Source organism: Balaenoptera musculus, chromosome 5 (genome assembly GCF_009873245.2).
Source record: "Balaenoptera musculus isolate JJ_BM4_2016_0621 chromosome 5, mBalMus1.pri.v3, whole genome shotgun sequence".
Taxonomy (NCBI): domain Eukaryota; kingdom Metazoa; phylum Chordata; class Mammalia; order Artiodactyla; family Balaenopteridae; genus Balaenoptera; species Balaenoptera musculus.
This window is the reverse complement of record NC_045789.1, coordinates 53,418,612-53,444,596: the sequence shown is the minus strand read 5'-3', so window position 1 is coordinate 53,444,596 and position 25,985 is coordinate 53,418,612. Positions and strand designations below refer to the sequence as shown.

The following is a 25,985-nucleotide window of genomic DNA, read 5'->3' as shown; positions in this document are numbered from 1 at the left end:
ATAAGTAACTATAGGATTTTACCAGGGAGCGCTTCTGTAATTTTCTCTGTGCTAACCCTGACTACCCCCATGCTTTCCAGTTTTTGCCTCTCCTCTTCCTCCCCACCTCTGAGAAAGTAGCTGTTAATCCAATTGGTCAGAACTGTATGTTGATTAGGCCAAGTTGTTAATGGGCAGGACTAAGAGACCTTAAATTCAGAGCCTATGCCTCTTCCTGTCACCCTTTTCTGCTTTAACAGGAAACAAAGCATGGCTCCCAGGAGTCTCTCTTGGTCTTTTACTCAACGACTGGTTTTAAGACACAGACCTACTAGAGAATGGACTTGAGGATACGGGGAGGGGGAAGGGTAAGCTGGGACAAAGTGAGAGAGTGGCATGGACATATATACACTACCAAATGTAAAATAGATAGCTAGTGGGAAGCAGCCGCATAGCACAGGGAGATCAGCTCGGTGTTTTGTGACCACCTAGAGGGGTGGGATAGGGAGGGTGGGATGGAGGGAGACGCAAGAGGGAAGAGATATGGGGACATATGTATGTGTATAACTGATTCACTTTGTTATAAGGCAGAAACTGACACACCATTGTAAAGCAATTATACTCCAATAAAGATGTTTAAAAAAAAAAAGAGAGAAAAAAAAAGATATATGCTCTTTTCATCTTGGGAAAAGGGAGAGCAGGAGCAGGAGGAAGGATCTGAATCTTTATGCTCCAACTCAGCCTTTTTCAAAATTCTATTTTGAATATTGAATATCGAGTGCAGCTACTAACTGAACTGTAACACAATGCCTCTTTGCTGCTCAGAACTTCCACAGTCCCCCAGGAACTCCTCTGGGAAAAAATTATCATTTGTGGGGTAAGGTTTGGACATTCTTATGTTCTTACTATTAACTTAATAACACTGAAACCTCACACATAACCTCCAATATAGAAGTGTCTCTGAGAACAAAGTAAAACTTGAGTTGGAATATTTAAGCACATGAGTCCCCTTGCGCCATTTTAAAATTTGACTTCAAAAGAAAAACAGATATACCTGTTCATTTTGATCTAATTGTGTTATGAAATTCTCTCCCCCTTGCAAAAACTATTTTAATGGATCCACTCCATAGACATTAAAGAGAGTCATTCAAGTAGTTGTTCAGCACAAAGGCAATGTATCATACCTTCTGTGGAATCTGGGCAAGGGCCAATGCAATCATGTTAGCCTTTTCTTCTGGAAGGTTTTGGACCATTGAGCCCAAACGAAATAATACAATGCCATCTTCTCCAGAGCTTTGGACAAACTTTTCGATTTCCTGAAAAGAAATAATTTGTTGTATTACAAAGGGGCATCAGCAAAGAGAGAGAGAGAGTTTTGTTTGTTTGTTTGTTTCATTCATTCCTTTTTTAGTTTGTTTGAAGGAAAGGAATACATACATTTCTAAAGAGAGAAGTATGGTTAGAATGCCTCATCTTCTAACATGCCAAACCATTAAACCCCCCTTGGAAAGAGATGTGTAATATGAAATCTATTTTCTTTAATCAATGTATAATCATTGACTACTAGGCAAGTATGGTGATTTATTTATTACTTATCAACAAGAGACAACAGTAAAGTGAAAGTTTCCAGTGAAGAACATTTTACATTGTGACAGCACAGGTTTAATTTTCTTAAGTGAGTTTTGAAAACAGTGTAATTTTTATTCCATGTCTCAAACAATAGCAGGACCAGGAATTTTTTTCTAGTTCTGTGTTAAATAATGCTAAGTTCCAGCAACAATGACTTAGTAATTTGTCCCAGGATGACAAGATTGTGACCAAGTAAAATAGTGTGCTTATTAAAACATGTGACTTGCTCACCAGGACAAAATTCAAGACCTGACCTCACTGTGTCCAGCAATCCAAAGTTATGCCTTGAACTTTGCCCAGTCCCAAACTGTTCCTTACTTTACAAATTCTTCCTCGATATCACCAACCAGGCCCCAACACCTTAGAATTATCTTCCCCTGACTTTCCTCTGCTGAAAAGTAATAAAACTCTGTCAAAGTGCTGTTCTTGTTTCCTATAATAAGTCAAATAAACCCAGCCTTGCTTGATCAACAAGGTTTTTTTTGTTTGTTTGGCTATTTTTTGGTTTTGTTTGGAGGAGTTGACAAAAGACAAATATTTAAAAGGACCTGAATTCCTAACAGAGAGTCTGTCTGTAGCTCGGCTTCTTGAATTTTTATGTCATTCTATGTCCAGTGTATTTGTTACTGAATTGGTCTACTTTTCTTCTTGGCAGTTTTCAGGATGTCTCTTTTGGTGTACAGGCTTTCCTGATTATAAAGGCTACGTATGATAATATAACCTGATTATGAGGTTACATATAATTGCTTTGGTAAAAGAAGGAAAGTGCTCTTGTTAAATCATCTATATATAAATAAATGACTCTGAATTTATTAATCACAATTTATTCTTTATTTATTGGTGTTTCAAATTCCCAATACTGACAGGTTCCCTAAATTTAATCCTCAGCTAAGATTCTGATCTATTAAACTTCTGGTGATATTACATTAATTGACTGAAAGAGAAAAAGACTGATGAAAGAAATTTTCCTTATCTTAAAATATTATTTCCTTTTTCTTTCTACCTCATGCTCTGATAACACTGGGCATGCTATATTAATTTCATCTCTCTTAAGGAAATAGCTTTTCAAAACTTCCTGCAGTTTATTTCTCTCTATTTTCATTCAAAACCTAATGAAATTACAATATCATATATTATCATTATTTTTATATGGGATGTTTAAATTTTGAGTATAAATTTAATTTTATTTCTGATCATGGCCCAGATATTTTAAGGGAATTAATGCTATGACATAATGAATGTGACAGATTTTGCCTGTAAACTGTTTATTTGGGGTGGATTTTACTCCATGAGAGTGTGATTTATTGGGTAAAACATCTGATCAGGCTATCTATGAACTAATTGGGGTTCATGGCATAAAGTTATGGAAAACTTTCATTTACATTTTAAAATTTGTAGCCTATTGTGCAGGTTAATACTAAACTAGGCACTTTCTCTCTGATATCTACTTTACTATATTTGTTTCCAAGCCTAGCTAGTGAGATCAGGCAGTTTACATGTTTGAAATAGAACTATATCTTATCTAATTTATGCATTACTGGATGATTTTTAATGCACCACTACAACCAATTCCTGAGAGAGGCTTATTTCCATGAATTGTATTATCAGGATACAATAATTTCTGTTCTATTTTGTGCTGTGAAGTTCTTTGATCTCAAATATGATGAGAAAAAATTTTTTGGGAAAACTGTCATGAGTTTGCCAGTATGGCACATACACAAGTGCATATATCAGAAGGAATCCCTCCACTCTACATACTAGTGAGACTGCTTAAATCTTCAAATACAATTTTAACATTTTCTTCTTCTTACTTTGGTTTCTGAGACAAATTCCTTTTGTCAAAAGGGACACTAAGAAATTTTTCACAATAGCTAATATTTATCAAGCACTGTGTCCTTGGCACTGTGTACGGGCTTTATTATGTATCCAGTCGATTCTTTTTATTCTCAGTAATTATGTTCTATAAAGTTGCCACAAACATGTCATTAGTGAGTAATGAATCATTGCTCCTGGTTTCACCCAAGCTTCTTGTCGCAACATTTTTGTCAACTGCTCAACACATAAGCTGGTTTTATGTGTGTTTCTGTTTTAAAACACCTTGTTTAACATACATTGTTGATTCATTAACACTGAACTCATAGACAACAGTGCTATAACTCATGGAACGGAATGAAGATTATCTGGCAAACATATTTTCTTCCTAAGGCACATCACAGCTTTCTTACTTCTTTTCTGGAACAACAGAAAACATGTCAGCACTCTCCTTGGGGGCCATTCTAAACAGTGACATCACCAACAAAAAGCACTCAAATGCAAAAATGTGGCATTAATTAGACCTGAAAGGGACACTTATTTACAGTGTGAGAGCTGCAACAAAAAGGCAGAGGATTGCCTTGTTCAGTGCTCAACTGGGAATATGCACGTTCAGTGAGTAATTTTTTTGCTGCTCTGTACATATCTATGAATGACCATGAAGCACTACAAATATTGATTCTGGGGTTACAAATAAATTTTAGTGAGTAGGCAAATTTGAAAATACAGAATCTGTATATAATGAGGAATGACTGTATTAGACCATTTTGTTCTCACACCACTCCAATGAGATAGGTAAGTAAACCCCCTCCCTCATTTTTCTTCTTTTTTGCTTGTGCATCCATATTTTATAGGAAAGGCACTACCGGCAGGATTTGGCTTTTGTATATTTCCTAGCTACCATAGTATCATATATTAAAGCACCAGATTCCATAACCTTTGAATACTCTCACATATTTCCACTTTTAACATCGCATTATCAGAATTTGATTCTTTTAAATACCTCATTGCAATTTACTTTAATAAAATACAAGAGATAAGCTCCCACATTACCTCAGTCTTATGCATTTTGTGATTTGTACTTTACTGTAAATAACTGTTTAACATTTATAGTTTTTCTGGCTGACCAGTCTATAATATCCCTAAGGACTACAACAGTGTCTATTTCATTCACCCCTCCTTCTTCAGTTCAGAGTGTAGAATCTGGTATCTAGCAGACAAAGAATACACATTTGTTGAAAAAAATTATCATTTCTTATGTGTTGGAAGACTTTTTTATAGTGGCTATATCCACACAATCTTGCATTTCTCTCTTACTTTTCATGACTGTTATGTAGCTCAGAATCTTCAGTGATAATAAAACATGAAACACATAATAAGTGAGGGCATGGTGTGAAGAAATTTTATATATTGTCCATGTCTTTTCCATAAGACAGTATTTGGACTGGGAATGGAAAACTATTCAAGAGACCAGTTTACCTTAGGCAGTGGTTTGGCAGGTTTGCTGTGGAGTCCTCCAACAAATTCAAAATTTGGTAAGATTGGGTGGGGAAATTCAAAATCCCAATAGCTTCTTATCAGTCAAATATCAGTTTTCCCCATCAATTCACACAATGTAGTGGGTCTTCCTGAAAAAGAAAATAGGAAAAGGAATATATGTAAATTTGTGAATTTGTATCCATTTTTTCTTACAAGATATAGCAATAAAGCGTCAAGTCTGTGTTGGTCAAGATGAACAAATAATGCCAGTGTTTTATAATTTGAACAAACATATATACAGAAAAAAGAGAAGAAAAAAAAATACATGTTAAGTGAGAGACTTACATAGCTTACAATAACCTCTCCCCTCTGCACCTTTGAAGCCAGGTTCAAATAATTGTTAAAGATTACTTCTTGTTTTATGTATTACAAGTTCAAGTTAACTAACAGATTTTAATTCTAAGTCAATATCTCTCTGTAATTATTTAAGTATGTGATGAATATTACATTCTAAATGGTCATTTTCCTGCATAGCATTGGGCTTGTATCACGTTCATGATATTTGTGCATTTTTACTTAATGCTCTAACATTTTAAACTTTTTTTTTTTTTTTTTTTTAAACTAACTGAGCATCCCCATCTTCCAGGGATGACCCAGCATTGTGTGACTGCCATGGACCCACTGGCAGGCAAGCCCCTGGTGCTAATAGGTTAGAGGGAGGCTTCCAAAATGGTGCTTGCCAGTGCCAGTGTCAGCATGGTAGAACAAGAGCCCCAAAATGACTTCCACCGGACTCTCCATCCCTAGGAGGAGTCCCAGCTGCACAATGTCTCTCCAGGAGACTCGCCAAGATCAGCAAGTGGGTCTCACCCAGGTGCCTTTCAAACTACTGCCTCTTCACTGGGACTCAGACTGTGTGAGATTTTGTGTGCACACTTTGAGAACAGAATCTCTGTTTACAGACTCTCCTGTTCTCTCGAATGTAAGCCCGTCTGGTTTTCAAAGCCAGACATTCTGGGGGCCTATCTTACCAAAATGGGGAGCCTGAAGTGGGGGCTCAGACCCCTTCCTCCTGGAGGAGGACCTCTGTGGTTGTGATATTCCTCCTGTTTGTGGGTGGCCAACCCCAGGGTGTGGGTCCTCGTTAGACTGCATCTCTGCTCCTCCTACTTGTCTAGTTGTGGCTCCTTCTTTATATCTTTAGTTGTGGGAAATCTTTTATGCTAGTCTTCAAGTTGTTCTCAAAGATAGTTGCTTTGTGAGTAGTTTTATTTTGGTGTGTCCATGGGAGGAGGTAAGTTCAGGGCCTTCCTACTTCACCAACTTGATCTCACCCCCATAGAGATTGTTTTCTAAAGATTATTAATGACTTTCCACATTAAACATGGACCTGCAGCATGAAGAATTTGCACTGTTCACACTTGTTTCCATCTGGTCTCCAGTGTCACTAAGCCAGCCACCAGAGAATAAACAGGTTACTCATAGGAGATTGAATTTCCTTTGGGGATATAGAGAGAGGCGAGAAGAGAAACCCCAGTGGTTTAAGAAGCTTCCCTAATGATGCATATATCACTAAGAATCAATAGCCTTCCCTTCCATAGCTTAAAGTCTCACCCTTTCTTGTATGTTTTAAAGAAGAAAGCTTACTGTGGGACTAGATTCTTGGACCATCTGTGATCAAGAAAGGGCATGATGAATGAGGTGCACTAAATGAAATGATGTCCTTCACTTTGATCTCTATGTCATTTATTTTTTCTGTCCTAGGAAATTTGAAACATTCTGACTGTATCAATTACTACAATCTAATATAAAGGGAAGGCTGCTTGATAACTGCCTAGAAAGGATAGGAGGCTAAGGAAGTATCTCATGATTCAGACTGTGAAGTGTTTTCCCATATCTAAACTTGTCTCTTTGGTCTCCAGAAAAATTATAAATACTGGAAAAGCTAGAAATAAATATTATGAAACAAGTGGGAATGGGTGATAAAGGAGACTCACCTGACAAAAGCTGAAGTATCTTCCTTTTTAGTGTTTATAACTTGGTCAAAGGATCTCCTTTGTTAATTTCTATTCCTAGAATAAATCAGCAATGCTGTGATGGCTTCTTGTTCAAGGAATGACATAAAACTTCTGGAAAGTCAGACTGGAAAACTGCCTTGGTTGTAAAAGTCTATTTGTGTCAATCACTTTCACCTCTGTCCCCTTATTTACCTACAATTTCTCTAAGCTTTTTCGTGACTTTGGATTATTTGCTTAGTCATATTCTCACAGACCAATGCATCCACCCCATTCACAGCCCAGCATTCTACTTTGATTGTTTGTTATTTGGTGCCCTGTTTTCCTTCCCATTGCTGTGCATGTGCTTATTATGGTATCTCATTTAAGAGCTTATTTTCTATGACCTATGATTCCTGATTAATTTTTATCTTAGAAACTTTGGTCTTTGGGTTATTTGTTTAGTCTTTTATTCCAGATAGGCCTACTCATCCTCCCATTTCATTCACCAACCAGCTTTCTACTTTGATTGTTTGGCATTTGATGCTCTGTTTTCCTTCACATTACCTTGCATGCCCTGGCAATGGAATCTCATCTAAGAGCTTATTTTCTATGATCTGTGATTCTTGATTAATTTTTAGCAGAATTTGTTCCTGAGACTTTGACCTTGGTTCTATTCTCCAATCCACTACCTCCTATAACCTCATACACTATATGTATTCGAAGTTTAATATTTATATAACTCGGATATTTATTTCCTTTGTAATTGTAAATTACCTTGTAAATATTCTTAGGCATTGAGAGTAATTATGAATTTCTGTCAAGGATGGTTAAGATAAGTTTGGAAGGGATAATTTTCTTAGGTTTCTAAAATTTTTACAATACTTCCCAAACAAAAAGATGCTTTATATGTACCTATGAGTAAATGGTGATGAGGGAACATCTCTCCTGGCAAAGATAAGTTTGGTTAGTTAAGCGGTATATGCTGACTATGGAGAGTGTTTGTTATAAAGACCACCAACATCAAGAAAAACTAATCTTCTTGGTCTTCTATATTGCAGCACACTTGGTGCTTAGCACAACGTTTCTCCAAATAGTACATGGAGTTTTGAAATTATAGTCTCATGCTTTTCTTTCAGTTAATGCAATATACAAGTGCTTAGGTCCAGGGGCCAGACTGCTGTGTTTTAACCCCATCTCCATCACTTCTTCCCCAAGAGAACCTGAGTAGGTTATCTTACTTAAGTTTCCATATTTATAAAATGACGAGAATAATAGTGCCTATGAACAGGATTTCTATGTGTGTCTCTCATGAGTTAATAAATGTAAAGGATGTAGAAGATTTCCTGGAGAAGAGTAAATTCTCAATAAATATTTACTAATTTCCTTCTGTGCTCCACCCCCCCCCCATAAACAAGAAGAAGCTCAATAAATATTTGTAGTTGAATGAATGTACTCACAGAATCAAGATTAGAAATCATCCAGATATGAAAAATATACTGGACCTTCGCCTTTTGCTCCATTTTTCAAACTGCAGTGTTGTAGAATCAGAAAGCAGACATTGATAATTCTAATATTAATCCCCAGTGTTTTAGGTTTACTTAGCAAATGACTTTTAATACATTGAGAGGGAAGGAATAATACTATATAATTCCCAGAGACAACTCATCCACACTAAGTAATTTTCCTTCTTAATAGAGATATTAGCTGATGGAGATGTTAGAGATATTAAAATAATAGAAGAACTGAATCTAGAAGAGAGATATCAGAGACTTTGATGCTGAAAGCTGAAAGGAACCTCAGGTATGAGTTCATAGAAATGTTTAATTTTAAAAACAAGTAAACATATAGCTTACACAAAGTGTCATACTTTCTTGTACATGAAGTAGATTTTTTTACTAGAACCAGGTTTAAAATTACATTTGCTCATGACTGACTTTCACTTGATTTTTAAATATATTTAATGAAGTTTCTTACTATAGTATATTAAAAATGGCTACGTAGTCTTTGAAACTCCTCCTATTGAGAGGTGGAGGCTACGTCTTCACGCTTTGAATTAGGGCTTGCCTTGTGACTTGTTTTACCAATAGAAGGTGGCAGAAGTGACATTGTGTGACTTCCAAATCTAGGCCTAAAACTTTCATACAAGCTGTTCTAGAATTCTGCTGTCATGTGAAAAATTCCAAGCTTTTCTGTTGGAGAGGTCACATGGAAGAGACAATCACAGTATCCTGCCAATCTGCCAAATCCCAGCCATGAGAGTGACACTTTCTTGGACTGTTCCACCGCAGCCAAGCTGATAACTAACCGTAGGCTAATGAAGAAGTCCAGACAAGCCTCAAAGAAGAAACATTTCCCTGAGCTCAGCCCAAGTTGCTGATTCATAGGATCATGAGCAAATAATACGTTTGCTCTTTTAAATGCTAAGTTTTAGGGTGGTTGGTTTTACAGCAATAAATAACAGACAGTATGATTTATCGAAAACACAGTGAGTATGTAGCTTTCTAAATAAACAAGTCCCAAGAATTTTCACATATTGGAATATTATTGTCAAACGGAGGGATATCTCCAGTGTCACACAGTTCTAGATTACTTTGCATACTTTCTTGAATAGTTGATAAATTTTGACTGAGAAGCTGTTCTATTTCCATTTTGACACTAAAACTAAGAAAATACAAGTTATTTTTTATTTTAAATTATATATATATACACACATATACACTGTAACCCACACAAAGGAAGTAAGATTTCTTTCCATCTACTAGAGGGAAAATGTAATAAATAAACCAGACTTACCTAATACTTCACTGTAAAATGTATCCCACTACTTCTTGTTAAAAGCCTCAAATGCAAAGTCAAAATATAGGTAATACAACATATTTGTTACCCTCTCCATAAATGTCCTTTTGTCACTAAGTTCTGATATGATAACAGGTACATAGGAAAGAGGTAATATAAGCCCTCCGCAGAATTTTTCATATGTATTGCCAGTGGTAAGTCAAAGACTGTAGACCAAATGTAGGTTAAGTAGTTCAGACAGCAGCTCGGCACAAGGAGAAATGGCATGTCCAAGAACAATATCAAATCTGTATTCCTGCAGTTTTTTCACAAGTTTTTTGTTCAAAACTGCATCCTCACAGAGCTTTTGAACAGTATCAGAATATTCATAATATGTTTTTTGCATCTTTGGATCATGTGCCCATAATGTACTCTTTGGTAACTCATATGTCCATATCTTGATCCATTTTATAAAAAGCAAATCAAGCTCATTCTTAGTGAATGATGTAGGGTGAACCTCAAATTTAAGGGTAGATGGCTTATTGGGACCCACAAGGATGGAAGCTGAAGATACTAGCACAGTCACTTCATGGTCCCTCTGAGCAAGTTCATCCAATATTGTCTTTAAATTGATCCAATGATTATATTCCATTGGCCACAGCAGCACCTTTCCACAAGATGCACAGCCGAAATAAAAAGAAAGCACAAGAGGAGAAGCCCGTGTCTTAGACATCTTGATAAAATCCAAATCTTCTTCATAAACTTTCTTTACTGCAGAGGTAGCTCTCACTTATATCCAGGATGGAGTCAATTAAGTAGTTAAAATATAACTGGCACATAGCAAGGTCACAATGACTATGAGATAAAGACTGTTTCCAAGAGCACGCCTTCGTAATTTCTCTGCAAGCTAATCTCCAGTTCAGAGGCTTTGGAAAGCAAATAGATAAAGAAAAGCGTAGATGATCTTGTGCCTCTATGTGTGAAAAATAAATACCAGTATCATTGTAAATGCGACTGGCTCTAGGCTAAGAAGAAATTACCTTGTATGTAGGGAGTTTCCAGATATGAAAGCAGCATGTGTCAACACAAGGATATTCTGATTTATTTGAGCATTTCTAAGCATTTTTCTCCATATTTTCACACCTGTTTTATTAGCTCCATTTCATTTAGCTTGCTGTTGTTCTTTTGGCTATAGTTATTCCTTCCCTTTTTTCCTTTTTATCCAAACATGGGTATCCTCTGAGTATCAACTTTGGTTACTTTCCTTTATTTAAGAATATTACCTCTGAATTATGATCATTTCCTTTTCTGAACATTTGCAACATTCCTTATATTTCTCTCACTTCTTCAATACTTCCTCAATACTTACTCTTAGAAAGTATTTATCCTCTAAGTACCTTCTTCTGAACTTTGTTTTGTATCCTGCCTTTGTAGTCCAGGTAAGTTATATTTAAAAAAATATCTTACCAGGAATTCCCATCAAATTAGAAGTAGGAAGGGAAAGATGCATGTCATGGGATAGATTTGTTTTCATGCTATCAATAATCTATTGACCTGAAATGAGAGGAGAATCTTCCTTAAAAAGGATTGGATACAGATTCTAAGTAAACATTCATTCTGTGAGTGATATAAGCTTTGGTTTCCAGGAGACTGAGGAAAGAGATAAAGGAGAAATATAAATTTGGGAATCTAGAAATGGAAATGGAAATGGCTAGTGTACACCCATGAAGGAGGCATTATTTTAGTTATGACTGTTCTGTTCATAAAGCTCCTTATAAATCCCTGTAGGATACAGTATAAGTCTGCCTCGAATAGTAAAAGAGTGATGTTCACAAAGTGATGTTGGTGCAGAGAGTGAGTAATGACTAGTGTTTTGTCAAGTATAATAGGTGTGTGGGGGAATCTAGATTTAGAAAGCAACGTGAAAAAGCATGGAAGCCTGAAGGAACACAGTTTCCTCAGAGTATGAGGAGCAATTCTCAGTGGTAATATAAATATTTAGACTTTGCTCTGTAGACAGTGAGGAGTCTTTGAAAGTTTTGAGTCATGGAGAGATATTTCCTTATTTCATTTTTGAAAATTTCTTATGGCAGATTGTAAGAATGTAGATATGAGATGAAAGAACCACTCAATAAGGGGACCAATGTAGAAACTCTTAAAATTTCCAGAGGAGAAGTAATTAGCGCTTAGGAGTCAATGTTTCAGAGTAGCAAATGTTAAATGGTTTCTTGTTGAACTATTATTTCTCAGATTGGTTTTACTCTTACTCTAACTTTCAGTGTTTGTGTCTGTGAATTATACCAAGAAGATCATTCCAGTGATCAATCTTTAGAATGGATGTTAGGTTAAGGTGTTAGGTTTCTTGTCATTGTATCTCTATAGAACCTGTTTATATAAAGAAATGTTCTTATTCCATGATTAGAAGTACAGAATCATAGAATTTAATTCTGTGTTAGTTTTTAAAAAAAATTTTTTTTTTTTTATTGCTGGTGTAACAAATTACTACAAACTCAGAACTTTAAACCTTGTAAATTTACTTCTTAGATCAGAAGTCTGATATAGGTCTCAGTGGAATAAACTCAAGGTGTTGACAGAGCTGCATTTCCTTCTGAAGGCTTAGGGGGTAATCAATTTTCTTTTCTTTTTCAGGTTCAGGCGGCTGCCTGCATTCCCTGGTGCATTTCTCCCCTGAGTACCTGCATTCCAACCCCTTCCTCCATCTCCAAATTCAGCATCAGCAAGTTGATTTCTTCTCATCTTGTCATCTCTCTGGTCCTCTGAAGCCAGGTAAAGTTCTCTACTTTTGAGAAATCTTAGAAATGTGATTAGATGGGCTCTCCCTGGATAATCCAAGATATTTCCCTCCCCTCAAAAGTTTTTAATTATAATAACATCTGCAAAGTTACTTTCACCAAGGGTGCTCACATATACTCACAGATTCTGAGGATTAGGGCTTAGCTATCTTTGTCAGCCATTATTCTGATCACCACAGTCTATCCTCTGGACCCCAAAGATTCATGTTCATCACACGTGCAAAATATATTCACTTCCTCCTAAGGTTTCTAAAGGTCTCAACACATTACAGCATGATCTCAAAGTCCCAAATTTCATCCTTCATATCATCTCAGTCAGGTATGGGAGAAGCTCTGGATATGATCCATTATGGAGAATGATTCCTCTCCTGTGAAACTAAGGAAGACGTTTTCTGCTCTCCCAATATAATGGTGACAGATCTAGCATAACAATTATAGACACTGTAGTTCAAAAGAGGAGGAAATGGGGAAAAAAGGGTAACTTCCACTATGCTCTCTGGTTTGATTGATTCATACCCTCAATGTCTCCAAAGAGTCTTTTGTGTGACTGAATACTCTGATCTTTTGATTTTTCTGAGGTATTAGCGAAAGATTCTATAGCCATCTTGGCTTTTTCTCCAGAGCAGTTTTATTTTGTTTTGTTTTGTTTTACAGTGACTCTCTTAACATTAGCTTCTTTTGCAATCTGGACAGACTGTGAATTTCACAAGTCATCAAGTCCAGGTTACTTTTTGTTTAACAGTTCTTCCATCACTTTACTGTCTCTTCTCTCACATTTTATTATAAGCAGCAGAAGACACCAGTCAGTATCTTGAAACTTTGCTTGAAAATTTCCTCAGCTAGACATACAAGTTTGTCACATAGAAATCCTTCATTCCATGTAGTCATAGGACAATTTCTTTAAGCTTTCTGATACGATATAACAAGGATTTTCTTTCCTCCAGTTTCCAATCATACACTTTTCATTTTCTTTTGAGCACTCACTGGCAGTAAATTTAATGCCAATATTTACACTGACAGTTTATTTTTTTATGTTTTAGGTATTCTCTAAGCCAGTTCAGTTTCTTTACTATGATCCTTGTTACTCTTTTTTTTTTTTTTTTTTTTTTTAGGAAATATGGAGTGATTTGCTTATATTTCTTACCCATAAGATATTTCACAGAAGATTTATATCTTTCTATGTTATGTATTCAATAATACTATTGTCATTGACTTGGGAGTAAGAATATAATTTATTCTTCTTTGAGAGGCAATATAACTAAGTTTTTATTATATAGTAGTGGGAAACCTTGTTTCCTAGAATACTGTGGACAGAAATCTTTGACTTGCATCTAATGTGTTTTGTCACTGAGGGCCTAGTCATTAGTTTTGATGTAGAAATAAAAAAGCCCATAGGAATGACAGAAATAATAATAATGTTATTATTGGTATATCCACAAGAATGATCATCCCACATTATAGTCAATTTACCATCATTAGTGAAAATGTGAAAATTATCAGGGTGTTCTCTTAGGCAATCTAATCACACTTTACTATCTATAAAAGATCGAATATACCATGAATCTAACTAGAGCCTGATTATGCAACCAAATCCATGGAATAAAATCCCAGGGAATCTGAAATTACTGGAATGTATATATTTTAAGGATGAATTGCTATATACTGCATTCCAGGTCAGTTCTAAAATAACACTGTGTGTAGGTTGCTTGGAAGTAGTTCAGATCAATCATGAACCTAGCCTGTAGCTCAAAAGCAATGAGAGAACTCTGGTCTTACAATTTTAGAAAAAACAGTAAGATTTTAAACAAAGGGGACTTATTTACTTTTTTCTAGGATAGACCTGACTCTGCCACTTTTTTTCCCCAAGTTTATACCTGTCCACTCCTACCCTAGTTGAGAAACTGTTCATCTAATTATTCAGAAGCAATTAGATTGATGAAGTCACATTCTGCATGGGCAATTGAGGAGACATTAAATTCAGGAACCTATGGATCAATCTTTCTGTTGTCATTTCCCACTTGAAACCAGATAAAGAACTAGCCATTTTTAGACTGACTTTTGGTCTCTTACCTCTATTCCACAGTGTAAGTGGACTCAGAGTGGCTCATGTCATCTATCTTAGGCTACACACCAAGTATGCTATTCCCCAATTTTATACGGTACTCAGTTGGAAAAAGGGAATATGAGCAGGGGCAGAAGTTGGAGGCCATTTTGTACCTGGAATCAGAGCTTGTCAACTCAGCCTTTTACCAAACTCTACACTGGGTAACACGTGGTTGGAATGATAGCATGACTCCCTCTGTTGCTGCTTGCAGGTGTCACATTTTATTTAGAAATCCCTTGGGATGAAGTCTAGTTGATGGATGAATCTAGGCATTCTTTTGTTCCTGGTCATAATACCAAAATCTCCTTATTAATTTATATTCATATAACTTTCTGAAAGCAAAGCAAAGTTTGCAAAATTTAAGAAATTTTATTAAAAAATATGGAAATATGAGGATATTTGACTATACATGCATTTTGAAATTTTACCTCTTTTTGTAGAAAGCATTTTACAGATATGATCAAGAGTTTAAAATTTATTTGAACTTCTGTGGGATCTGGGCAAAGATCACTGTGATCATGTTTGTGTTTTCTTTGGTGAAATTTTTCATCATTGATTTCAATAGAAATAACACAACACCATCTTCTCCAAAGCTCTGGACAAATTTTTCCATTTTCTGTAAAGAAAGAATTTGCTCATCCATTAAAGAAAGGCATCAGAAGGATTTTTCAAAAAGAAATAGATGCATACATTTGTAAATAGAAACAAATTGTTACTATAATGCTACTTTCTAATATGCCAAATAATTAAATATCTTCACTTGAGATAGTTGATATAAAATCTATATCCCTTAAATTATAGATAAACAAGATAAGTAATGGAAATGACCATGAATTTATGATAGAGATGAGTTCTTGTTCCTCAAAGAGGAAACAAGAGATGGTCGGTCCATAACTTGGTCCTTAGGATTATTTGTGTGCCCTTCTATGTCTGATAAAATTGTTAGATTGATTTACTTTTCTTCTGGGTAGGCTCTCAGGATTTCCTTTTAGTGAATTTTAGTGAATTAGCTCTTTTACATCTCTCCAAGTAATGAAGGCCAGAGATTTTACATCTCTTTGCTTTGTTTTAAGAAGAGAAGTATTTTTGTTAAGTCACTCTGATGCTCATAAGAACTTTGTTCACAATGTTCTTCCTGGTGTTTCAAGTTCCCACATTACTAGTACATTAAACACCCTGAATTTGTCTAATAGTTCAATTCACTAACTTTTTTCTAACAGTACATTAATTCTTTAGAGAGGCATAAGATTTGGAAAATGATTTTTATATAGGTGGAAGAGTTAAAATTGGACATGCCAATTAATAACTGCCTCACATCAGGCAAACATTTTCAACAGCTCTGCAGTCTGTTTCATAAGGTCACTAATGAGATAAAAATTTGACCATATATCTGATGATTGGCCTTATTATTTCAAGGGACCAGAACACTATGCTTGTTAATGATTGGCAGATTTTGTCCATAGATCATCAGGATGGTGGCTTTTACTCCTCTGGTATGAACTACTGGGTAAAACATCTAGTCAACATTATCTCTGGACTAATATGAGTTTATGAAACAAGGCTAAAGAAAACTTGCACCCTTATTTCTCACTTAGAATCCACTTTTATAGACAATTTAATATTCAACTAAACATTTCCTCCACAAAGACTGCAAACATTATATGTTTCCAAGTTTGGCAGATGAGATTATGTAATTTAAAGGTTAAATTACCATTATGGGTACTCGTACTTATTATAGTGGTCACAGTACAGTTCATGAGAGGACGAGGGGAAGTGATGGGACAAAGGAAAAGGAAGAAATGGGCAAACTCTTGAGTTTCTGATGGAGAAATCATACCCATAGAAAATAGCATTTCTGAGAAATACATTTTCTTCCCTAAGTATTTGCAGAGTAGCTCTTAAGTAGTTTGCTTCTTCTTTTCAAATATGTACATTGTAAGTAAAATTAATGTAGGAAAGAATTAAATAAAATTTTAAATTAATTTAAAAGGGTAGGAATTAAATTCCAATCATTTACTTTTGCTCCGTCATATCATCAACCATGCTAACATATGATAATGAGCTAGTTCTCCGAAGCCACGAAGTGTTACAATACAAATGAAGTACTATCATTATTAATATCCAAATGAAGGGAAATCTTCAAATCAAAGACCAAAAATAGTGTTTTGTATTCCAAGAGGGACAAAGTTTGATGTGTCATATGAAAGGAAATGGATGGTGTAAAATCTGCTTTACAGCAGAGTAGAAACCCTGACAGTTTCCTGATCTTCCTGACCAGAAGGGAAGCTCTGGCTAGAGTAATGCTTTGCATTACTTCTTGTCTAGTTCCTTTAGATAACATGCAATAATTCTTATACACTGGACCCAAAACGATGTTATTTAGGAAATATTCAGCATGAACAGTACTGAAAATAGAATTAATCATTATGTTCCTAAGGTCTCAAACAGCATCTCAATTGGTTGAACTGAAAGAAATAAATAAAGCACTGAGACTTTAATGGTAGTAACTTCCATGTGTTTTGTTTATATTCTCTTTTAAAGAACAGATTATTTTAAACCTTAATTCTGAATCATGTGGCATATTTTTGGGGTGAGTCTTTGATCTGTGACTTGATAAGCTGAGGAATGGACAAGAACCTGGGGAAGCAGGAGAGGAATCTATTCTAATCAGTGGCTGGGTGAATTCAGATGGATCCTACCAAAGTTTCCAGCCGAACTGTTAAAAAAAAACTACTTTCTCTTTTTCTTCTTTGCAGTTTTACCAAACTTCCAGTAACAAAACAGGCAACATTTAGTGATCAGGAATATAAAAGTTGCCACGCATGCTAGCAGGAACCCAATTACATCCAAAGAATTGTACTGGTACTAGGTGAGGTTGTGGATGGCTGGCCGAAGGTGTTTGGCTCCTTTATGGCGCATGATAAACTCAATCCAGAAGACTGCTCATTCCAGAGGTTTCATAGGCTGATCATGGTGAATTCTTGATAACTTCATAGCATTCTCTTTATAGCTAAAATTGAATATACAGATAGCAACTTGAAAAATTTGTTAAGGACATGATATATCTAAAACATATATTATTAAAAGTATATACATAATTATATAATAAGTTGTGTCATAACTGATATCACCAAGAGTCAGAATGCATATGAAAGTTTGTTTCCTCTTGAGATATTTCTAGATATGGTGGCCTATCTGCTGGAATTTGTTGGATGTTTCATAGTCTCAGTAATGATTGGAGGCAGGGGAGAAAAGAATTTCTAACTGAAAATGGCATTTTGAAAGTTCAGAAAAGGGAATGTAGAATATGTAGGTTGAGAATAAAGAATTTGATCTCTTTTGCTGAGTATGGTATTGGGAACATGATAGTGACAAGAAGCAGCAATGAGGGGCAAGTTTATGAAAAAGGAACTCTTCCCCCCACTACTCCGCCCTTCCCCAGGTTCTGTCTGGAGTGTCAGTGTTAACAAGGAGCTAGTCTTCAATCGTAACGGGAAATGGTTTCAGTCTGTGATCTTCATGGCCCTGACATTCCAGATGAAACCAGTAAGCTTCATGTGACCCTCTGGGAAAGAAGTGGGCCTGAAAGTAAGTAGATGCTGGAATCTTTGCTTCAAGATACAGAGGGATGCAAGTGCCAGTGTTGAGATAGAACAATGGCAATAGCTAGAACACTAACCCTTATAACTTCTGTCAAGGAACAAAGACCAGACCAAGGTTTGGTTTAAGGTTTTGAATGGCTGACTTAGAAAAAGGATTTCCTTGTATCTGTGAAGGAGTTGAAGGAGGAAGGTTATTCTCCCACACTGAAGTGCAGTCATCATTGATGGAGAATATAGAACATTAAATTGTAGAAGATAGTGGAAGAGCATGTAGAAAGTTCTGAGGAAGGGAACGGTAAATCAGAAAAAAATCAAATCCTTGTTGCTCTTTGGTTTAAAAAAAATAAAATAGGCCTTTCTTAATACCAAGAATTTAAGGAATAAGTACTTCTGAATATATCTCAAGGAAACAAGGAAATAGCAACAAGAAACCCTCCAAGACACAAAAACAAAATATCTGTCAGATAAAAAAATTAATGAAAAAGAAAATCCTCCAGGAATAGAGAGACTGCAATAAACAGAAAGTGCATCATTAAATCCATATAAATACAAAACTAAGGCTAAATGTTATTCGAAATTTTGGTCATGGACAAAATGTGTATGTTGTAAGTTTTGAACATGTTATAATGATAATACAGCAAACAAAAATTAAGATGTGATGTTTAAGTGACATGAATGGGAAGTTTAAAAGTGACTTCATAGTGAAAAGTCATTCTATATTGACAAAAATTAGAAATATTTAAAAAGTAATTATTCTAAACTCTAATGTAAATATTTGTACATAGAATTATAGGAAAATTTTGGTAAGAATTTATCTAATATTAAAAAACATCTATCCAACCATGGCAATTCTTTTAATTTTAATATAGCTTATTTTTTCCCAAGAATATATTTGATTTATTTGAAATACACTAAAATGATAAATATAATCACTTGCTGTTGAGAATATTTTTATTTATTTATAATCACAGCTAATCACCATGCACTACAAATATCCCTATAACTTATTCACTTCAAACTAAAAGTTTGTACCTTTTGACCAACATCTCTTCACTTCCCAAACCCCTAGACTCTAGTTACCACCAATCTGCTTTCAGTTTCTATGAATTTGACTTTTTAGATTACACATATAAGTGATATCATACAGTATTTGACTTTCTCTGCCTGACATTTCAACTTAGCAAAATGCCATGTTGCACAAATGGCAGGATTTCCTTCTTTCTTTTTGCTGAATAATATTCCTTTACATACATATACCACATCTTCTTTATCCATTTATCCATTGATGGATACTTAGGTTGTTTTTATAAATTTATTTATTTATTTATTTATTTTTGGCTGTGTTGGGTCTTCGTTTCTGCGTGAGGGCCTTTTCCAGTTGCGGCGAGCGGGGGCCACTCTTCATCGCGGTGCGCAGGCCTCTCATTATCGTGGCCTCTCTTGTTGCGGAGCACAGGCTCCAGACGCACAGGCTCAGTAATTGTGGCTCACGGGCCCAGTTGCTCCGGGGCATGTGGGATCTTCCCAGACCAGGGCTCGAACCCGTGTCCCCTGCATTGGCAGGCAGATTCTCAACCACTGTGCCACCAGGGAAGCCCACTTAGGTTGTTTTTATATCTTAGTTGTTATGAATAATGCTACAATGAACATAGAAATGCAGGTATCTCTTCCATATTCTGTTGTAATTTCCTTTAGATGTATACCCCAAAGTGGCATTGCTGAATGATGTAGTAGTTCTATTTTAAATTTTTGGAGGAACCTCCTTCCTATTTTCCATAGTGGTTACAGCAATTTACATTTCTACCAACACGCTTCTTCACTTCCTCACCAACATTTGTTATACCTTTTCTTTCGATCATGGCCGTTCTAATAAATGTGAGGTGATATCTCATTGTGGTTTTGATTTTCATTTCCTGATGCTTACTGATGTCAAGTCCCCTTTCAAGTATCTGTTGGCCATTTGTACATCTTCTTTGGAAAAATGTCTATTCAGTAACTCTACTAATTTTTAAATTTTTCTTTACTTGAGTTATATGAGTTTTTATATATTTTGTATTTTAACCTTATCAGATATCTAATTTGCAAATATTTTCTCCCATTTTGTACATTTTCTTTCTTTTTGTAGATCATTTCTTTTGCTGTGCAGGAGCTTTTAAATTTGATGTAGCCCACTTGTTGATTTTTGTATTTGTTCCTTGTGCTGTCGTTGGCATATCCAAAAAATTGTTACAAAGACCCTTGTCAAGGAGCTTTTTTCCTCTATGTTTTCTTCCAGGAGTTGTATGGTTTCAGGTCTTATGTTTAAGTTTTTAATCCATTTCTAGTTAATTTTTGTAAGTGATGTAAGATAAGGGTCCAATTTCATTCTCCTATATGAGATTATCTAGGTTCCCCAGCACCATTTATTGAAGACACTACTGTTTTCTTATTGAGTATTCTTGGCTCTTTTGTCAAATATTTTTTTACCTTATATGTGAGAGTTTACTTGTGGACACTCAAGCCTGTCCATTGGTCTATGTGTCTGTTTTTATGCCAGTACCATACTTTTAAAAGAACTGTAGCTTTGTAGTAGCTACAATTTAGGATTTGTGTTTCTGTTTCTGTGCCCCTAAAGGCTTTAGAACCTGGTCACTCGACTCACCCTTTCCTGTTGAAAAAAACTCTTTCTAGCTGGGAAGTTCTCTCTTGGTGTTGAGTAATGCTGGCTTGGAAATGGGATGATACGGGTAGAATGAAACTGTCTTCATTCTGTTTTTTTTGTGATTATTCTCAGGATTTTTTAGTTCCACAGTGTTGCTAAAATTCCTTAAGTGGACTTTAGAGCTCTCCCAGAGATGTTTTTGTTTATGGGTACTGTCGTGTCTAAATGTTGATCTTTGTCAAGGGACAGGGAGGCTGGGGTCTTCTATGTCTCCATTTGGATCTCACTGTCTCACACTCTTTACCTCACTGTCTTTCTCTTGTTTTCAATTAAAATATACCAATATAGGATGTTTTTAATTAACAAGTAGAATGATCCTATTTTTATAAAAGTAGTTCTATCTTTTTTTTCTAGTTATAAATTAGCACGAGGAAATACCTAAAGTAATATTTCTATACTGATGGTTATAGCTGCATGTGGAGAGTTAAGTGATTTTTAGTATTTCTTTGAGGTTGGAATCTATTACCCAGTAACAGTAGGTGAATCTAAATACTTTCAGAGAATTTGAGAAGTGTAAGACAATCATATTTGATGTTAGTTATGTCCTAGTGATTATGTAAAAGTAGTCAATTTAACAGAATGAAACAATTTACTCCTTTTAAAATACCGACGCTTCTCAGAAAAGAATATAGTCTATACTCACGAAGGGTTGTTAATAACTGTGTTCAAAGTGTTAAGGAGATTGAAACTCGTAATTGTGTGCAAGTTTAATTCGACAGCTGCCCCTTTGGCTTTTATACAAGCAATATTATCATGCTGATCACCAAACAGGGGAACTCCCACCATAGGGACGCTGTGGTAAATAGCTTCATAGATCCCATTGGTTCCACAGTGAGTAATAAAAGCTCTGGTTTTGGGATGACCTAAAAATAAAATGTATATCATTAGTAAGAGTTTCAGATACAGAAAATCATGACACCTTTATAAATCATTAATTCAATTAGGTAGCATCTTCTGCATAATTCTGTGCCATGAGGCCATATATAAATTACTATAGACTCTTAGGAAAGCAGCAATTAATTATTCCAGGCTAAGGAGCAATTAGTAATTCCAGCAATTAAGTCATTCCACACCTGTGAAAAGTTTGTGCAGAGTTAACCGATGGAGAGTACTTGACATTGGACAAGTTGCTGGGGTGAGAATACTTTAATAAAAAGGAATGGAGGGATTTAAGAAAATAAACGCTTGCCTTAATAGGGAAAGGGAGTTGAGATGTGCAGGGTTTCAATGTGAGAATGTTGGCATAACAGGCTAGAAAGATCGACCTGGGCAAGTTTATGTAGTACTCTGTTTTAAAAATTGGATTTTGAATTGATTATAAGTAATTTGGACCGTTTATAATATTGTAGATGGTGAAATGGCTTATCAGATTGATTTTTCAAATAGCTACTGTGGGAAAAGTGAAGAGAGGAGGAAGATAATGGATACAGAAAGCCAGGAGGGTGCTGCAATATTCTATACAAAAGATAATGAGAGGCTGATGTAAAGGTACCTTCTTTGGCTCTGATTCTGAGGAGGGAGAGATTGTATCATAAACGGAAGAATTATAAATACCATATTTATGTTAGTGCTTGATAAAGATTCCAGTTTTGACCAAACTCTAGTCAGGCTCCTCTGAACTCTCTTTTCAAGTAGACCCTGATTTGGGGGCTTTTTGTTTATCTCTGCATTGCGCAATTTTAGCAACCATCCTTCTTTTTTTTTTTTTTTTTTTTTTAATTTTTTTTTTTTATTTATTTATTTACTTAGTTAGTTATGGCTGTGTTGAATCTTCGTTTCTCTGCGAGGGCTTCCTCTTGTTGCGGCAAGCGGGGGCCACTCTTCATCGCGGTGCGCGGGCCTCTCACTATCGCGGCCTCTCTTGTTGCGGAGCACAGGCTCCAGACGCGCAGGCTCAGTAGTTGTGGCTCACGGGCCCAGTTGCTCCGCGGCATGTGGGATCTTCCCAGACCAGGGCTCGAACCCGTGTCCCCTGCATTGGCAGGCAGATTCTCAACCACTGTGCCACCAGGGAAGCCCGCAACCATCCTTCTAAGTCAGTTTAGCTAGATTCTCCCAGTACTGATACCTGATCGCTCTTTTTAGCTGTTGCTTCCTCTTTCACCATCTGCCAAGCGATGGCTGATCACCCTGGCCTGCCGTCAACAAGAATCAGATTAGGTTAGTTTTGTCAGCATCCTGCCTTGACCCTGATGTTTCCTCTTAGTAATTTTCCATCCACTGACCTCCCTCTCTGCACTTTGGTTATAAATTTCCCACTTTTCTTTCTGCATTCAGAGTTTAGTCCAATCTCTCTGTCTTACTGTAAAAGTCCATGCAGTAGTAACTGTACTTATCATGGTGGTCTTGACTAAAGTGTGTCTTACAGTCTTTAGCAAGTGTCATGAATAAGTTTTTCTTTAACAAGCTCCAGAAGAAATGTGAAGAAGAAATTAAGTTTTTTTTTTCTTATTTTGAATACAAATTATCTGTTATTGAGTAATCATTCAGATTATTCCTCATTCATAATTAAGCAAAATTATTTAATTTTGCTTCTCTTTGGTCTTATCAAGACCATAATTCTGTGGAATCCATCCAGATAGCCAGGTATTTGCTCTTAGTGTTTCTGGTTTCTTTTCCTGTGTTATCTCCACAGAACCTGCTAAGACAAGTGCATTTACTCTATTAGAAGATTTTTAGAATCACATCCCATCAGAAGGAGGCAGTTAACTTAGAATTAATCAGGTTTGATGACTCCAGGTAATACACAAGCAAACTGAGGTCCTAGGTGATTAAGTAATGAATGTTTTTAAACCATTGACACCACAACAGTGTTTTCAAATGCTTGCAATAATCCTAGTCGATAGGCTATCATCATCAGTTTAATTCTAACTTGTAGATGAAGATAAAAGACAATCTGTATCTGAAACAAGTGTATATTGGTATTACTAGGCCATTCTGGTAAAGTGGATTTTTGAAACAAAGTTTTCAGAGGCAAAGGGAAGGAATGTCATTTACCTCACTAAGAAATTGTTAGGGCTTTGATCTTTGTTATATACTTGGTAGTAACTTAGAATCAAGTATTGCCTTTTTTATTATAGTAAAATATACATAATGATGTCTATCATTTTAAAGTATTGTAAGTATAGAATTTGGTGGCACTAAATATATCCACAATGATGTGTAACCATAAGCACTATCTATACCCCAAATGTTTTCATCTTCCCTACATAAACTCTGTATCATTAAGCAATAACTCCCTAATCCCCCTACTCTCTAGCCCCTGGTACCTCTATTCTACTTTCTGTCTCCATGAATTTGTCTAATCTAGGTATCTGATATAAGTGGAATCATACAGTATTTGTCTTCTGACAACATTATTTCACTTAGCATTATGTCTTCAAGGTTCATGTATGTTGTAGCATATCAGAATTTCCTTTCTTTTTAAGGCTAAATAATATTCCATTTTGTGTGTATATCACATTTTCTTTATCCATTCATTTTGGTATTGTGAATAATGTTGCTGTGACCATTGTTGTACAAATATCTGTTTGAGTCCCTGATTTCAATTCCTCTTCATAAATAGTCAGGATTAGAATTACCGGGTCATATAACAGCTCTATGTTTAACTTAGTGAGGAACAACAAAAATGTTTTTCAGAGCAGATGCATCATTTTGCACTCTTATGAGTATAATAGAGAAGAACAAATTTTACTTTAATCTTTCTGTTCTGTTTCCTGTGTTGGTCATGCTGGCTCTCCACCTTTTGTGAAATAATGTTGCTTACAGACTGAAATGTACAGGATAGCCTATTCTCAAGGCTCTGACCTTTAAGAGTCCATTAATATAGAGATAAAAGTTGCAGAACAGAAAACAATATTTGTCTTGTTGGAGGTTTACAGGAACATCGTGACCTGACCTACTTGGAGAGTGGCAAGAACAAAGTACAGTCCTACATCAAGAAGTTTGCAACGACTAACCACACACCTCTCTTACCTTGCCTTTAAAAGTGCTTTGTTGAAACCCTTATGAGAGTTCAGGGTTTTCTGGGCACAAGCCACCCACCTCCTTCGTGGACTTGCAGTAAACCTTTCTCTGCTCCAAACTCCTATGTTTTGGTTTGTCTGGACTCACTGTGCATCAGGTATACAAACTTGCATTTGGTAACAGAAGTGTAACGCACAAGGTCCTATTTCTCCACATTCTCACCAACCCTTGCTGTTTTCCTTTTATTTATTTTTTATAATAGTATCTTTTGATGCACAAAAGTTCTGCATTTGATGAAGTCCAGTTTATTTACTTTTTCTTTTATTGTTTGTGCTTTTGGTGCCATACCTATGAAATCATAGCAAAATACAATGTGATGAAATTTTCCCTTAGGATTTTCTTGTAAAAGTATTATATTTTTACTTCTAAAGTTTGTCTCTGGTCCATTTTGAGTTAATTTTTTTAAGGTAAGTGTCCAACTTTATTCCTTTGCATGTGGATATCAAGATTTTACAAGCACTATTTGTTGAGAAGACTGTCTTTCCCCACTGAATCGTCTTGCATCCTTGTTGAAAATCAATTGCCCATACGTGTGAGGGTTAATTTCTACTCTGTCTTCTATTCTATTGGTTTATATGTCTGCCCTTTTCCCATTACCACACTGTTAATTTACTGTAGGTTTATAGTAAATTTCTAACTTCAGTGTTTGAAAGTGTGAGTCCTTTAACTTTGTTGTTTTTCAGGATTGTTTCGTCTATTTGTGGTTCTTGTAGTTCCATATGAGGTTGAGGATTGGATTTTTTTATTTCTACAAAAAGGCTGTTAGAGTTTTGATAGGCATTGCATTAAATCTGTAGATTGTTTTAGATAGTGTTGACATCTTAACCATGTTAAGTATTCCTATCATGAACATACATAGGATGAGTTTCCATGTATTTAGGTATTCTTTAATTTCTTGCAGCAATAATGTTTTGTGGGGAATTCCCTGGCGGTCCAGTGGTTAGGGCCCTGAGCTTCCACTGCAGGGGGCACAGGTTCGATCCCTGGTTGGGGAACTAAGATCCTGTATGCCACGCAGCACAGTAATAATAATAATAATAATAATAATAATAATAATAATAATAATAA

General features: G+C 35.7%; 1 protein-coding gene and 1 pseudogene across 3 annotated transcripts in view; both read right to left on the bottom strand.

Annotated features, from left to right (window-relative positions):
• Positions 1-1,157: 1,157 nt before the first annotated feature.
• LOC118895676 lies at positions 1,158-11,613 on the bottom strand (annotated as a pseudogene).
• A 5,492-nt stretch (positions 11,614-17,105) lies between these two features.
• Positions 17,106-25,985, bottom strand: part of LOC118896066 (UDP-glucuronosyltransferase 2C1-like) — a 62,158-nt gene continuing 53,278 nt past the window's right edge. For 2 of the 3 annotated variants that reach the window (XM_036853796.1, XM_036853798.1), the window contains one exon: positions 17,527-17,598. Coding sequence is in view for 1 of the 3 variants with exons in the window: in XM_036853799.1 (XP_036709694.1) it covers positions 17,532-17,598 (67 nt within the window). In the remaining 2 variants the exon portion in view is untranslated. Of the gene's footprint in view, positions 17,599-25,985 lie in introns of all 3 variants that reach the window. The other variant, XM_036853799.1, reaches the window with a different exon arrangement.